A 15,231-nucleotide genomic window follows, 5' to 3' on the forward strand; every position below is an offset into this window, starting at 1 on the left:
GTGAGTGGGACTCAAAGAAAAGCTTTGTCTTAATTAGTTTCTCAGAATTTCTGATTACTTCAAAGCCCCCAAAATTTGTAGGAGAGCTCAAAACTTGTAGGCTTGATTCAGTTAAGTCTGAATCAAGTCATCAACAATGTGAAAGTAACTATTTTAAAAATAGTTACGAAAGTGGAGGGTCTGATTCTGTGTCTTCTCAAGCAAGACACTCACAGAAACCATGGCCACCTAGTAAGATCTCTAGGATGAATGTTTAAATTCTCTGAACTGGAAAGCCTTTTGTATATTTTTCTGTCTACTCAGTATGAAGTTCCTAAGAGCTGGATTTGGAATACTTTTCTGGAGGCATCCATGCTGGCTGAAAACTCATTGCCAGGCTGCCCTATAACTCAGATCTATATGTTTCTCTCCCCTCAGATGAACTAGCTGTCTGTGTGAATACTTCCAGACCTCTTGCAGGTTTGGGGTGTTCAAAACGAGGAATGTCAGCAACAATATATTATTCAAATTATTTAAACTACTTTTGATCATTGTGACTGAAACAGATAGAAAGGTGACCTGTCAATGGTAACCATTTCAGTTGGTATGTGGGTGTCTACAGCCTTCCACCCTCAATTACACAAGAAACTTCCCACACAATGATTAAATCTGAAGAAATAGCTGGAAAAAGGAGATGCAGAAGCAACATTTTTTCACGAAATGTACTGATTTAAGGTTTTAAGCTATCATCTACTGAAGTAAGATGACAGAATTATGAGGTTTTTTTTATTTTTCTTTTCCCTACAGCTCTCTTATGTTCACTTCTGAGCCTACTATATCCTAACCTTCCTACTAATAGCAGTTGTTTACAGATCTTAACCAAAGCTTTTGTATTCATTGTCATTCATTGTTGTTTTTTTTTTGTGTCTTTATTCTCTCACAGCTACAAGCCCCAAGTGTGAAAGGCTTTGATTTTGCTAAGCAGCATCTGGGCCAGCACAATAAAGATGATGTCCTGATTATCCATGAGCCAGCTCCTTTACCAGGACCTATTAAGGACACTACCCCATCTGAAAATGGAGATGTGCCCAGCCCCAAGTCGAAGACTTCCTCAAAACCTTCAAAGACTGTCCGACACAGAGGGAGGTCAGTTCACAGAGAAAAAACAAACTGTGGAAGATGACTGCTGTTTACTATACTTTTAGGGCAAATGTAGTCGACAGAGCTCTGTTCCAGAGCTCCAGGACCTGCATTTTCTACTCATCTATCTTTATCCCAGCTTATGTTTATCATGAGGTTGTGAGAATTTGATGTCTATATTTCTCTTAATGGCAACATGCTCAGTTGAGAGGGGTGCTTAGGTCACAACTGGGTTGGTTAGAGTCAATTTATTAGTAGTGTACTGGAAACACAAAGTGCGTGCTTTCTGATATGTTCTCTTTGTAGTCATCCCTAGCTAGAAAGGATTGCATTTTTAGGATAGGAGCTATAACAGATTAGCTGTAAAGAAGGATATGTGCATTGAAAAAAAAAAAGGCTAAGTGAGAAGGCAATAGGTAGGAAAGAAGTGGAGCCCTGAGAAGAGGTGCGCTATGGTGACTCACAAAAAGCTCCACAATGAAGAGCTCATCTCTGCTCCACTTTCCAGTAATTCTTCTTCCTCACCCTCCATTTCATATTTTTGCATTCCTTTGTCTACAGCTCTGCACCCCCTGTGCTTTTACTTACATGCTGTTCCACTGTGGGAGAAAAACAAAGGCAGTGCTGAATGAGTTTAGAGAGAAACTAATGGTAGTTCTTCCTGAGCTGCAGGTCTGTGGCACAGTTTGCTCCTCACCTCAACCTGTGCTTCCTCTAAAGCTCCAGTTGCCCTAAGGTCCTGGCTTCATCTTCCCCGAATAACTTTCATACAGCTCAGTTTCCACCTTCCAAGGTGCTGAACGGGTCTTCCTAACTCCATATAGGCTTTGCAAGCAGTGGACTACCAGCGGCACAGTGGAAGGAGGGCAACATTGGAAAATAATGGAAAAAAAGTTTAGCTAACTTGTTTTGGTGTAGCTTAAATAAATTAAAATAAATCAGAAGGACAACTGTTTCTGTGTTTCGTTGTAAAATCTCAAAAGTGGCTTAAGACAGAGATGATAATCAGGGGGATGGGAAAGTGTCTATGTTCATATGCATGTAAGAAACAAATTTAAACTTGAGGTTGTTACTGTATTTCATCTAGAATAATTAAGAAAATGAAGTAGGGAAAATTTTCAGAAGCCAACATTTTAATGCTTCCCCTGAAGACAATAATAAATTGATGATCAAATTTGGAACAAAGGTATTTTTTTAAAGTCTCTAAATTCAAACACTTTAAACTGATTTCAAAAAAGAATTTTCCTCCCTTCTGTTATTCACCCTTAAGAGCAAACCTCTCTTTAGGCTTAGCTATGGAGGTGTTGTCATCATCTCCATTACATACTGACATAACCATCTCAGCTTTAGTTTTAAAACACTTATTTCCTGAGGGAGAATTTGAAATGTGAAAGATAGTGTGCTGTATTGTTTTTAGCTGTTTTCTGTTTTGTAAGAAAATACAGAACTCACTTCATCACAGTGCAATTCAGGATTGTACACCGCATGCCAGTAAATACAGTGGTGATGTGAGTACACACTCCATATCAGTAAAAGGCAGTGAACAAGAAAAACAGTCGGGATCAGAAAGCACAGCATCTCTAGTCCCCAGCTGAGAGTTGGACCTGGTTTTTGGCTTGAAAAGATACAACTGCGTACTCTGCAGAATTTAAAAATGGCTGTCATGGGTTTGACACTATTGTATGTTCCTATGATACATTTATTGATAATTTAGAGAGACTGAAGAAAGCATGAAGGAAAACCAGGCACAATGAGGTGAAACAAAGTCAGTAGCGTATCTGGAAACAGAACCCTTACACTGTTTGCTGAACCATGACAAAGATGATGGAGGAGAAAGCTCTACCCATCTATTCCACCTTAGAAAAGAGTAAAAGATGCAGTGGTGCAGATCTGTAAGCTCATTGAGAACCATTTCTCCTTTTATCCTTGCTAATATTTTTATTGGGATGTGACTTAATAATATTGCAGTACTGCAGAAAAAAAAATGAAATACAGCGTTTCGTTATCAGTAGAAAAATGGGGAGATGAATTCAGAACATTGCCTGCTGAAAGCAGAAGATTTAACTTTCTATTAACTTGTCTGGCTGGCTGTAGTTATCTTAGTTTGTCTGCTCTACGCTGGTTGACGTTTAGCTGAGAGCTTCAGTTACTAGTGCTGATAAACATCTAGCTCAAGAAAATCTTGCGCTTAACAAGGTTAATACACAGACTAGTGCACAATTTAAGTAAATCAGTGAAGGAATAGACTATGAACGTTCACAAGATAAAATGATCACTAGAGAAACTATCACAAATGCTAATCCCACGTGAAAGACAGGCTTTGGTGCTAGCTGGGCAGTAGCATATGCCCTATATTTTTGCTATTTTTACGCTATTTGAATAATTTCTTTAGGGGAAAGTCACATTTTTTTGGTATGTTTCTGAGATTGTATAATTTGTAGGTAACAAATGTTTTTAATGCTCTAATGACTGCATGGGATAAATATATATAAAAGTGGTGTTTGTTTAACCTGCCTTTGTTAAAGTAGGCAGGAAAATATGCACATGGACTTGTAGCATTAGCAAGAGAACACCAAGTTAGCAAGTCTGAATATTAAAATAATTACCTATGTAGTTTTCTTCTTGCTAATATAATTCCTGTCTGTCTGAAAAGTAAACTTGCTACTTGCTCATGCAGTGTTTTCTTGAAGTTAATTTTAAAGGAAAGTTTAGTTAATAATCTTGTCATGTGTGAGTCCTGTTGCAGTTGGTTTTCACACGCAACAACAGTAGCATCATAGCAATGAATGTCTAAATATGATAATTTATTATAAATTTACTTATAAACAGTGGAAAATATTAGCAGTCTTCACAAGATATATTAACACAGGATTCTCTGCATGTGAGAACTGTATCCCATTACAAACTTATGTTACATGTTGTTTTGTTTGTTTTTTAATGTTTGTGGCAGAGTTTCACCATCAGATGCTGACTCCACAGCAAGTGAACATTCCAGCGGGAGAGAGACAGGAGAGGAAACTGCAAGACCATCAACTGCAAATGAGGGTAAACCACGCAGAGGAGCGAAGAAGGGTGAGTTACTTTTTTTAACTCATGTACACTAGCAGTGCGTTACTCAGGTAGGCTGAAGAGTTACTCTAGTGATGTAACTTCTCTGGACTCGCATTCCACAATTAATTTTTCTGTTTTGTGACCTTTACTGACAATGTAACTGTCTGCAAGATTGTTACCAACATAGCCACTATGATTACACCTAAATGGAAAGATGTTTGCCAGGGTTATGTGGGAGAGTAGAGGAAAGAAGGTTCACTGCTGTTAAGCCCTTAAGTACAAAAGCTTGCTGGAATGAAAGGTATGTGTAGATCTTCAGTTTCAACAGAAGAAACTACACCAAAAGATCCCTTTGTCAAGATGCCTTCATGATTATGCTTTAGAAAGAGGAAAATCCACAGCTAATACATCAACAACAGCAAATTTTTTTTTTTTGTAAAGAACCATCTTCTTACCATGTAAAATGTCACTGTTTTCCTTGGAGGATCCATGAGATATATTCTGAGATATATTCAGTTCTCCATTTAAAAGTTGGTGAAACACTGCAAGATGACTTTCATTTTATTAATTAAAATATCTTTTAAAATTATTTTCCTGTTTAAAAGTCTGTGGTTAACTGTGCCTACACAGAGCGTTGTTTTTGAGAGCTTTTTGGATTTTGATGACTTGATCCTTGCTTGAGCTTTTAGTTACCAGATCTTTGGCTTAAATTACAATGGCTTTCCTAGAGAAAATTCCAATACTGACAAAAGAAACTGGTGAACAAGATCTTTAATGTCCTTTCCAACCCAAACCATTCTATGATATCCCCATCTGTTCTTAATACATGTGGCCTTGTTAGCAGCAGAAACTAAGAAGAAAATACGTATTAGGAGCAGTCTCTTTTGGTATACTGAATGTGTTTCCACATATTCTATGAAATACCAACTGAAATATAAAGATGATTACTGGGGAATGCAATGCCAGAGAAATTCAGATCGTAGTAGATGTTCTTCAACTTGTGCTCATGTTGAAGAAATGAGATTTAGAGGAATATGTAAGACAGTCACTTTATATAAAATGCTAGGCCTTAGCTGCTTAAATGGCAAGTTAGATAGTATCTGATTCTTAGATTTTGATAATGTGCACTACTCCTGGAAGAGCAATGGTGATGGACCAGGCTTTGCTCTATGATTGCGGTGTGCAAGACAAAGTGAAAGATGTGCTAATGTGACTAGAAAGTTAAACTTGCTAATAGATGTGTACATTCAGCAAGCAATGTACATTATGCAATTTATGAAAAGATAACGTACTGTTGGTATGTATATTTTCAGTGCCTTAGGTTTGCGCTACAGACCAGAAATCATGCATAAATAAATACATAGAAAAATAATTATGTTATGACAGAGGTTATCTCAGGCCAGCTGATTGTTTTATGACGTGCTTCAGCCCATCTGACTTCAGTTCTTTTGCCCTGATTTAGTGCTGTCCTCTTTCATCTAACCTGGAGACTCCATTTTTGTCTCTCTGTTTTTCATCTGCGTTAAAGACTTACATAAGGTTTAGCAAGTCCTTTTGCTGTGGAAATGTCATATATTACTGTGTCCAAATTATCTAACAAAGACAGCAAGAATGTTGTGTGGAAAATATCCTTTTTACCTATGATGCCTTTACTTGATCAAATATACTATTTCTTCATCATCTGGTGCCTCTTGTTCGGTAATCACAGTATTTTTGGTATTCAGAAATGGTGATCATGGTACCAATGATTTGGTAATCATGCTATTTGTCGTTTTCAGAATTGGCCCCTCTGTAGAGGCCTACGTGTCGTTTAAATGACAGATCCAGCTCCCTTTTTGTGCAGCAGAGGCTTGGAATTGGGTCCAAGTTCATGCATTTAATTCAAAAGTAAACACAACTATCTTACTGCTGTGTTTTTTTCCAGTTGCCATTCCAGCTGAATTATTTGTAATAATTACTGTGTTATCTCTTCTTTTTCCTTTATGTTGTCAGGAGCAAACAGAGTGGGTAAGTAACTAGAGCTGGTAGTTGAGTGTGAGTATGAATAGAGGTGTTGGGGTAGCTGTAATTATATCTTAAGCATGGAAGGATTTCTTGCCCGAGTCTAAAAAACCAAAATTGCTTGTGAGCTATTGATATATAAAGAATTCTCAAAAACACAAATTACAGCAATACAATATAGGCACATTTTTCTAATTTCCTTCAAATTCTTTCAAATTATTGAGGAAAATACCCTCACTGTGAAGGGAGGCAGCTGTTGGTCCTGAAACTTAGCTTGGTATAAACAAGCTACAGACATTGTTAGAGTTAGCCTCTTTACTGAAACAAACATGGGCTACTTGCAAAGAAGCTCAAGCATTTTCCTGTGAAATAGTGTTTCATTGGTCAGGACTGAGATGTAGTAAAGATGGGAGAGGAGAAAGCTGGCACTGTCTTTGATAGCGCATGCCATATCCAGTGATAAATTAAGGACTGTGGTCTCTAACAGCAATTTCCATCTTACAGTATTAGGTGGGGATGGGTGTAAAGCTGGCTACGATACTTTGCATTGCTGGGTTTGTACTACAGACTAATGAGAGACATAATTTTCTGGGATGCAAATAAACTGTGTGAAGATCCAAAAGCGTGTAATGTAGTGTGATTCAAATACCAGTGGATCAGTGAGAGTCTGATAAGACTGACTTCTTGTGATTTTGGATTAAGCTTTATGCACCTTGGTTCTGTCTCCTGCCTTCCTCAGTCTCCCACTGAATTGTTTTTCACTTGAAGACATAGCTTCCTACAGAGCAATTCATTTCCCTAACATTTCAGTTTAATTAGCAGTTTCAATCCAGGAAACATTGATCCTTACATGTGACCTATATGAACTCGTTGTTTAAACCTGTTTTGCCCATTATTTGGGATTCAATTCCTCTTCATTATTTGTCAACTTCAGCTGTCTAGTCCAAGATGGAAGTTTCAGATGGTGCAATCTACTAGCTGTATAAGGAGGATTTTCTAACTGTGAACAATAGCTTAGTATAAATAATTTGAAATGAGAAATCATTCACTCTTTTAAAACTTTTAAAGGATCTAATTCGTGTATTGAGTTTGAAGCAGTCTCTCCTTTCATTGTGTGTTTGCAGCACTGTGCGGTTCCCAGTTTTCCAACATACTTTACTGTAATTCCATCTTGGTTTGTCTTTATAGGCACATGGAGTATACACAGATTGTATAAAGGCCAGGTGCAGCAGAGACATTTTTGTGTGCATCTCTTCTGCAAAAGAGAGTAGTGTTTAATGTTACTGTAGAGCCTTACCAAAATTTGATAGTGGAGCTTTTGGACAGTTCTACAAAATAAAAGCAGTTTCAGCAAAGAGGCGTCTGCCAAGCGCTTGTTTATTTGTGCAAAATGGTAGATTATGAATGAAATGATAAAGGTTCAGAGTGGGTGCTTAGGGTAATTTAATATACTGGACCCTGCTACCCAAATTGTATGAAAATAAACATAACATTTTATGTTGGAGGTCAGTAGGTTTTGAGAACTACTGTTAGACTGTAAATGTTGGAAAAATGATAAATATGTGGGGAAAATGGGAAAGGAGGATGCAGAACTTCAGATTTCCATTGCACTCCACGATTACTCTGGGGGACTTGCACTAATTGCTTAATATATGTTGTGCCTCTGTGGGAGGCAATGTTTGCATGCTTCTAAGAAATGCATGAAGATGGGGCCCATTAGTGATAGTGGAGATGACAAATGGTAAAGATCATATAAATAGCCACAAAAGAGGGGTAGATATATTTCATTCAGGTTCTGTGCCTTGCAGAAAGTTTAGGGGACACATCTTGAGTGGAACTCTAACTTCTCTTTGAGGACACATGTATAGGAAAGTCACACTTATAAGTGATGCGTTCAGTTTATAAACACGTGTATTTGACAATGCATTGATCAAGTCTGAGAAATCTGAAAAACAAGAATTTTGATTAGTGTGTGGGCAGATTGTTTTCCAGCTGAAAGTAATGTAGCGTGAATATAATAGTGTACCATTCCTTCTGTCTCCTGATCCCTCTTTGTGCTAGGAGAGGGAAGTAAAGGAGCACAAAGTGCACGTGGGAATTAGGGCTGAAGATGCACCTTGCTTCTGTTCTTTTCCATAAAGAACAGAATGAAATTACCTAAAAACCAGTGTTAAAAATAAACCCAGGGCACAGGATGGGAGGTGCAGGGCAGTCCCTGTGGCTGAGGAGCAGCCTTTCTCTCTGGCAAGCCAAATGGCCCGAGGGAGACAGCCCAAGAAAAGGGGCCCTCAGACCCCCAACCCTCCTCCTTGTCCACATGAGGGCATCTTCCAGGCTGCTCCCAACACAGCCGCCTTTGGCCACGCGTGGGCCACTCCATTACAGAGGCTTGCTGAGGTCACAGTGGCCACCACTGCCCCACCTTTGCCGCCAGCCCTATAAAACAGGACCCCTGCAGCTGGCCCACCATTCGCTGAGCATCTGGGCCCTCTGACTGCCAGCTTGTGCAGCAGGAAGAAGACTAGAAGCAGCAAGGTGAGCAGCAAGACTCCTTGGTGTGCGAGGACTGCGATGCAGTCCGGTGAAGCACCAAGAAGGAATGCACCTGACCAGAAGGAAATGTGTCATGGGTGGAGGGATAGCACCGGTGGTACAAGAGACACCAGTGCCCAAGGGACCTCTGGCACCCAGCCCACAGACAGATACAGGCAGTATCATTGGCACCGCAACGATGCAGGGAACAGGCTGACCCCTCAAACACCCAGTGACAGGGGGCCTGGGCCTTGCCATAGGAGCAACGGTGATGTGGGGCAAAGACGGGAGCATCAGGCAGAGAGCTACGGGGAGCAGAGGCGTGCCCATAGCCCAGAGCACAGTGCGGGACCCAGTAATGGCCGTAAACCAGATGGCACTGTCGGACCCATGCATGAAAATCAAGCCGACAGTGGCATGGGACCGAGGCGTGGGACTGGACGACCCCCTGGTTCGGCACCCTGGCCTGAGAACATTCCTGATGGGAGGCATCCCGTTTGGGCAGTCCCGGGCAAGGACTGGGTTAGCCTTCTGCCCAGCACCGTGGAGCCCATGGAGCTGGATCCACCAGATGTGGAGGAACGGATGGAAGTGGATCCACCTCTGCCAGAACAGAGCTGGGACTACCACGGCATGTCTTTGTGCTCTGCCATCCGAGAGCACCAACAGCATCGCAGGAATGCCCGATGAGCCCCATACTCGTTGCTCAGGCTCCATCGCAAGCATCAGCTTGGAGCCACAAAACACCACGGACATCCTGCAGGCTTACCTGCAAGATGTCCCCGCAATAAACAGCTCTTGCCGATTCTCAGGGGTTGTGTGAGTGCTTCTTTTTGGGGGGGAATGGGCTAAAGTTGCGCCAGGGGAGGTTTAGGTTGGATATTAGGAAAAACTTCTTTACCAAAAGGGTTGTTAGGGATTGGAATGGGCTGCCCAGGGAAGTGGTTGAGTCACCGTCCCTGGAGGTCTTTAAAAGATGTTTAGATGTACAGTTTACTGATATGGTTTGGTGGAGGACTCGTTAGTGTTAGGTCAGAGATTGAACTAGGTGATCTAGGAGGTCTCTTCCAACTTAGGTGACTCTGATTCTGTGAGCAAATAACCTGCTGTGGTCTTCTGCAGAAGATGATAGCATTCAGTCCTCTTCTGAACCCTATACTTCATTAGCAGCAAGTGTTGCCAATGCATCATAGCAGCGGCTGTTTTCTTTTCCTTCTATTCTGTTGGAGTTGAGTTAGGTTGATCATCAATTGAAAGTACATTTGTATTCTTTGTTCTGATTTGGATCTAAGAACCACAGCCTGTTACCAGAAGTCCATGCAAGGATGTGGGACCATGTCCCTCTACTCCACTGTGTTCATCCAGAGGAAGAATCACAGACTGTAACCTCCGATTATATTTTGTGGAGGAAAACAGTTTAGTAATTTGAGAATTTGCAGTGTTACCATACAGACAAGGTAAATTGTTACTTTTCAAGTCTTCAGTAGTTTTTGCAAGCCCAATCCATGTAATGGTTCACATTGTACGTGTAGCTCCAGAAAAAAAATACATAAATATGTTTTGTGTGCTTAACTGCAAACCACTGGGGTGATCCTACAGATTTCAAGTCTTTGAGGGAGGCAACCCATTCCTGCTGAAGTGATTAACCGTTTGCTGGACCAGGGCTGTAACTTTCAACATGTATTGGTCTCCATAATGTCATCTGGCGTTCATAGTTGAGTCCATATGACCCCTTCAAAAAATTACAACATGGCAATTTTTGTTCAGCTTACACGTTAGTATGTACAATGTTTATCCTGTCACAACGAAGAACACAGTGCTTTAAAAGCTTTAATCAGTAAAATATCTGTAAAATTCTTTGTGCTTTGTGTCATGTTTTAAGTCTTTTTTGTTTAGTTGATATATTGGTCCTATCATTTAGTAACTGCATTTGCCATGTGACATCTCTTACTGCTCTTTTAAACTCCATAGAGGAATTTGCATCTCCATAAGTACTGATAAGAGGAACCATTAGCAGTATGTACTTGAACAGCCTTTTATGGACCAAAGTGGATTGAGACTTTGAGGATTTGCAAATGCCAAGAGCTTGATTTACAGAAATAAAGAATGACAGCTCACCTTCTGGAAGTGTAGTGGGAAAATGTTTATACATTACAAACTACTGGACCAACTTGTTGTATGCTAAATGTGAATCAGCTGGAAGACCTAAAGGACTAATTAAACACAGATGTGAAATATCTCAAAGTCTCATAGCACAGAATCTGTAGAGCTTGACATTTGACTGAGATAACCCTAGCAGCACCAGTTTACTCTGTATTTGTTCTGGTAATTCAGGACCTCCTCAGACAAGCAGTGGAAACGAGCAGCACTCCTCAGCCTCGATCTTTGAACATGTGGATAGGATGTCACGTTCCTCAGATGCAAGCAGACGGGTCCCAAGCAAGATCCAGCTGATTGCTATGCAGCCGATGGCAGCACCTCCAATTCAGAATTCTGTGCTTTCTGATCGAGTAGCAGAGACCAACAAAATTAATAAAGAGGTATCTGTTAAGTGCTTTGAATGTCTGTGGAAGAATACGTGCCTAGCAATGTGGGAAGTGAAAAGGGTCCAGTTTCTTTCTTGTTGTCAGGACTTCCTCATTATTTCCCAGGGAGTGGAATTTTAGCAAGTTATAGGAATAATCTTGTTTCCATACATAGAGATAACCTTGTCTGTTTTAAGCATTGCCTAAAACAGAATTTAAACACTAAGAAAGGAGACAAATTGGCAGCATACCTTGTGTTGTCATTCTTTTCCTAGCCAGCAGGACAAGATTTGTGAGAGTAGTGTAAGAGTTGGAACGCCTAGCCCACCTTGGGTTTCATTCCGCACCACTCTTTTGGCTTTTCAGCAACTCAGGTTGTGGGTTACACAAACAAGTTATTTCAGGACATTCTAGGGTGTGAATATGCAGAACATTAATTGTTTCCAACTTAAGATGTGTTTATTAGCCAGTGAACATGCAGAAACTTCCTGCCTTTTCTGAGGCTCAGGTTACTGTAAACAGAATAAGAACATGCCTGGGACATTAGTAATGTGCTGTAAAACCACGTCATATACTGCCTGACATTACTCTGTATGTGTGGGTCCTGTTTTTTATATGGGGTGTAAGATGGCATCTTCCCATAATTCAAAGTAGAAGACTGATGAAAGCTGTAACTTAGTTGTGTTAAAGTACTGTGTTCTCAGGACCTTACAGAAGAGAGGTAAATGTATATATGTAGTATGCATAGGCAAAGAGTGTCCACAAAATAGAAGTTTGATTATAGTGGCAGAAGACTAATTCTAACAAAATGTAAAGAGTAAGTCTGGCTTGTGTCCCTGTTATGTCTTCTGGGGATTTTCATTGGAGAAGCCACAAAAATTAATTTGTTTTTTAATTTACTGCTGCTGCTGTGTTCCCAAATAAGTCCAGCACAGAGCAGTTGTGGCCTGATCTGCTGCCCAGGTCTTTTCCTTTAATGATAATGATTTCAGTGAGTGTTGGGCCAGGATGTACAAGTGTGGTGTTATGGTGGCTTTCCTCAGATGATGAGATGTACTCCAGGGAATTTGAAAAAAGGTGGGAGAGGAATAAAAGCTTATCCTGAAAGTCACCATAGAGCTGCGAACACCACATCCAGCTAGGCACCTGGGCTCTAGTGTTGCTGCTACATTTCTCTATAGCTAGCGGCAACTTCTCATGCTCAACAGAGAGGTCAGCTAGTTCTTTAAATTCTTGCTCCTTACATGATGAATATCATTAAAGGGAATGGGTGGCAGACTTGAACAGTATTGATCAAGTATCTCTGATAAGCAAATGTAGCTTGTATTGATTAATCTTATTTTCTTAGAGTGGTGTCACTTCTAGCAAACGGCACAACCTTTTTGTGTTTCTCTTGCCATTTATTAAGAAATTGCCTCCTGTCTCTAACGTGCTGTGCCAGCGATCACATTATGTATAATAGTATATTTACCTGGGGAGATAACTAATAGAAAGTGTATTTACAATTTGTGTGGTTTATTTTAATTTGTCAGAGATTTTGAGGGTGACAGGGTCAGACAGTGAGGTGAGGAGAGGTTTACAGAAGAGCAGCAAAAAGCTCTGCTTGCAAAAACTATACAGAAAAAATGCAGTTGATTTATTTTCCTCCTCTTTTTAGATACAGACAGCCCTAAGGCATAAATCTGAGATTGAGCATCACCGCAATAAGATTCGTCTTCGTGCCAAGCGCAAAGGGCACTATGAATTTCCAGTGGTGGATGATGTGGTGGTGGTTGACTCCAAAGAACAACACAGAATATATCGCAAGGCACAGATGCAGATTGACAAGATCTTGGACCCTGGAGGCAGTGTGCCTACTGTCTTCATAGAACCCAGGAAGAGGTAGGGATTTCAAAGACAGGAAAGTACAATTTTCTTTTAGGTTCAGAGTTCAAAGTACCTGTACTTCTGAACTTTCAGAGCTTAAAATCATTTTGATCTTCAGCTGAATTTGAGTTGGCTAGGTGAAAAGATTGGAGTGGTTCTAAACATTTTGTTTCAGTATGTCAGTATGTCTTGTTTTCAGATTTCTTTTACAAGAGATTACTTTTTACATATTCCTTTTAGAAAATGAGGTATATTTGTTAGCCTCACAGACCTACCTTCCTGGGCTCTGATTTCCAGAGGAGGTCTTCTCTGGGATCTGTTTAAGGCTTATGGATAGTGGAACTTTGTTTCCAGAGTGCTGGTACCCTGTGACTGCTTCTACTCTGAAGGAAAGTAGGTTTTTCCCACCTCTGTGTGTTCTTCAGCTGGTTTGCTATAGTAGAGTTAACCATAACATGCCAATCATAGGACCCTGGTGGTAATAGTCTGTTCTGCTACTGCAAGTACATCAGACATCGGTCTGGGAGGTGTGGGGAGGCAGTAAGGGAGGCTTAGAAGATGGATGTGGAAAGGAGGTGACACTGGAGAGAGTTTGAGTGAGGAGGTGGGACAGTTTGGAGGGCAGATACTATGGCAGTGATAGTGGTATTAGGAGAAGCCTGAGGAAAGAGATTTGGGACTAGCTAATGGGACTGGGATGAAAAGCTGCAAAAAGGAAGAGAGACATGAAATGTGAATGGGCAGAGAAGTTCAATCTTGAGTAGGATGAGAATAAAGTACAAAAATAAATGTGATTACCTTTGTCTTGTTTTTGTTGTTTTTTCTCTCTTTGCCTTTTTGTTTTTCTTCATATTAAGCTCTCGTGCAAAACGTTCTCCCAAGCAGCGCCGGCGACATCAGATAAACGGTAGTCCCATTGATGCGGAAAAGGACAGGTTAATCACAACTGATAGTGATGGGACATACAAACGACCTCCAGGAGTCAATAACTCTGCATATATTGTATGTATGTCTCTTGAATGACAGGAGAGTTCTGATCATTGTAATGACATTTCTGATTTGGGAAGGTTTTTAGCCTTCTGTCTGTGGTCTGTGTGGCTAATTTCAGATGTGTGTAATTAATACGTAAATCAAAGTGGAACAAGGACTTCATTGGCAATCTATCAATATGAGGTAGTGAAATTCTGCCAAGTATTCCTTGATATTGAAGAAGCCAAGAACTAAAACCTTGTTTTCATTAATGCCGCTATTATGAACATGAAAGTGTGTTTGGCATGTTCCACAATAAGTTGAATATAGCTTCACTCTAGTACAATTTGCTAGATGTTATGTATTCATGTGTTACAGAAAAATTTATCCTTAGCTCTCACAAAGTGAAAGACTTGGTTCTTTTCATGAGAAATTTTATTGCATTTAAAATATGTGAATTAATTATTAATGAAAGAGTAACGTCTTTGTACTGCAGTAACTTAAAACAATTCCAGTACAATGTCATGCAAATTAATTTTGTTTCCTGTTTTAAAAAGGCAGACACTGGAGAATGCTTCTTTTCAGTCATATCCATGTCATAGACTGTATTTAGGCATCTTTAACCACTTCTAAGCAGATTTCATTAAGGCTAATGCCAATATTAAAAACCCCTGGACAGTGTTCATCTTGAAAGATAGTTTAATTTTAAGAATTTCACCATTAGCTGCATATGCAGTCAAGTGGCTACAGTGTTGATTTCTGTGGTTTCCCTCTGTATTCAAACAAGAGTGTGATGATTTTAATGCCATGCTGCAGCAGAATGAATTATCATCTGAAGCTATTTAATTAAGACTTGTCACACAGTAAGCTCAGCCCCTTTGGCATCTGTAGCGAAACAGTACTCAGAATACTAAGCTCCTGATGAGGCAGAGGCTTTTGCATCTTTATGACTGATTTTGCAGTCGGCATGCAGTGGCAAGAGTGAGCTTTGATAATAAGTCTGCTGCTGCAAAGCTCATTTAATTTCCTGTTACTGATAAACAAGAAGCCCGTGCGGTAAGATCCCAGGTAGTAATTGCAGTGCATGCCTCAACTATTGCTGCTATGAAGCACTTAGGTGAATCCTGTTCAGGTGATGCACCCAAGTTCAAGTTGCATGCAGCTAACC

The 15,231-nt window shown here is 40.2% G+C and overlaps 1 protein-coding gene across 8 annotated transcripts in view; it reads left to right on the forward strand.

Moving 5' to 3' along the window:
- KIAA1549 overlaps positions 1 to 15,231 on the forward strand; it is a 144,350-nt gene that overhangs the window by 111,467 nt on the left and 17,652 nt on the right. For 7 of the 8 annotated variants that reach the window (XM_080588780.1, XM_080588774.1, XM_080588777.1 and 4 more), the window contains 5 exons: positions 923 to 1,125; positions 4,070 to 4,191; positions 11,038 to 11,243; positions 12,886 to 13,109; positions 13,952 to 14,096. In XM_080588780.1, coding sequence (XP_080444906.1) covers positions 923 to 1,125; positions 4,070 to 4,191; positions 11,038 to 11,243; positions 12,886 to 13,109; positions 13,952 to 14,096 — 900 coding nt within the window. Of the gene's footprint in view, positions 1 to 922; positions 1,126 to 4,069; positions 4,192 to 11,037; positions 11,244 to 12,885; positions 13,110 to 13,951; positions 14,101 to 15,231 lie in introns of all 8 variants that reach the window. The other variant, XR_013949896.1, reaches the window with a different exon arrangement.

Source organism: Anser brachyrhynchus (genome assembly GCF_964034855.1).
Source record: "Anser brachyrhynchus genome assembly, chromosome: 1".
Taxonomy (NCBI): domain Eukaryota; kingdom Metazoa; phylum Chordata; class Aves; order Anseriformes; family Anatidae; genus Anser; species Anser brachyrhynchus.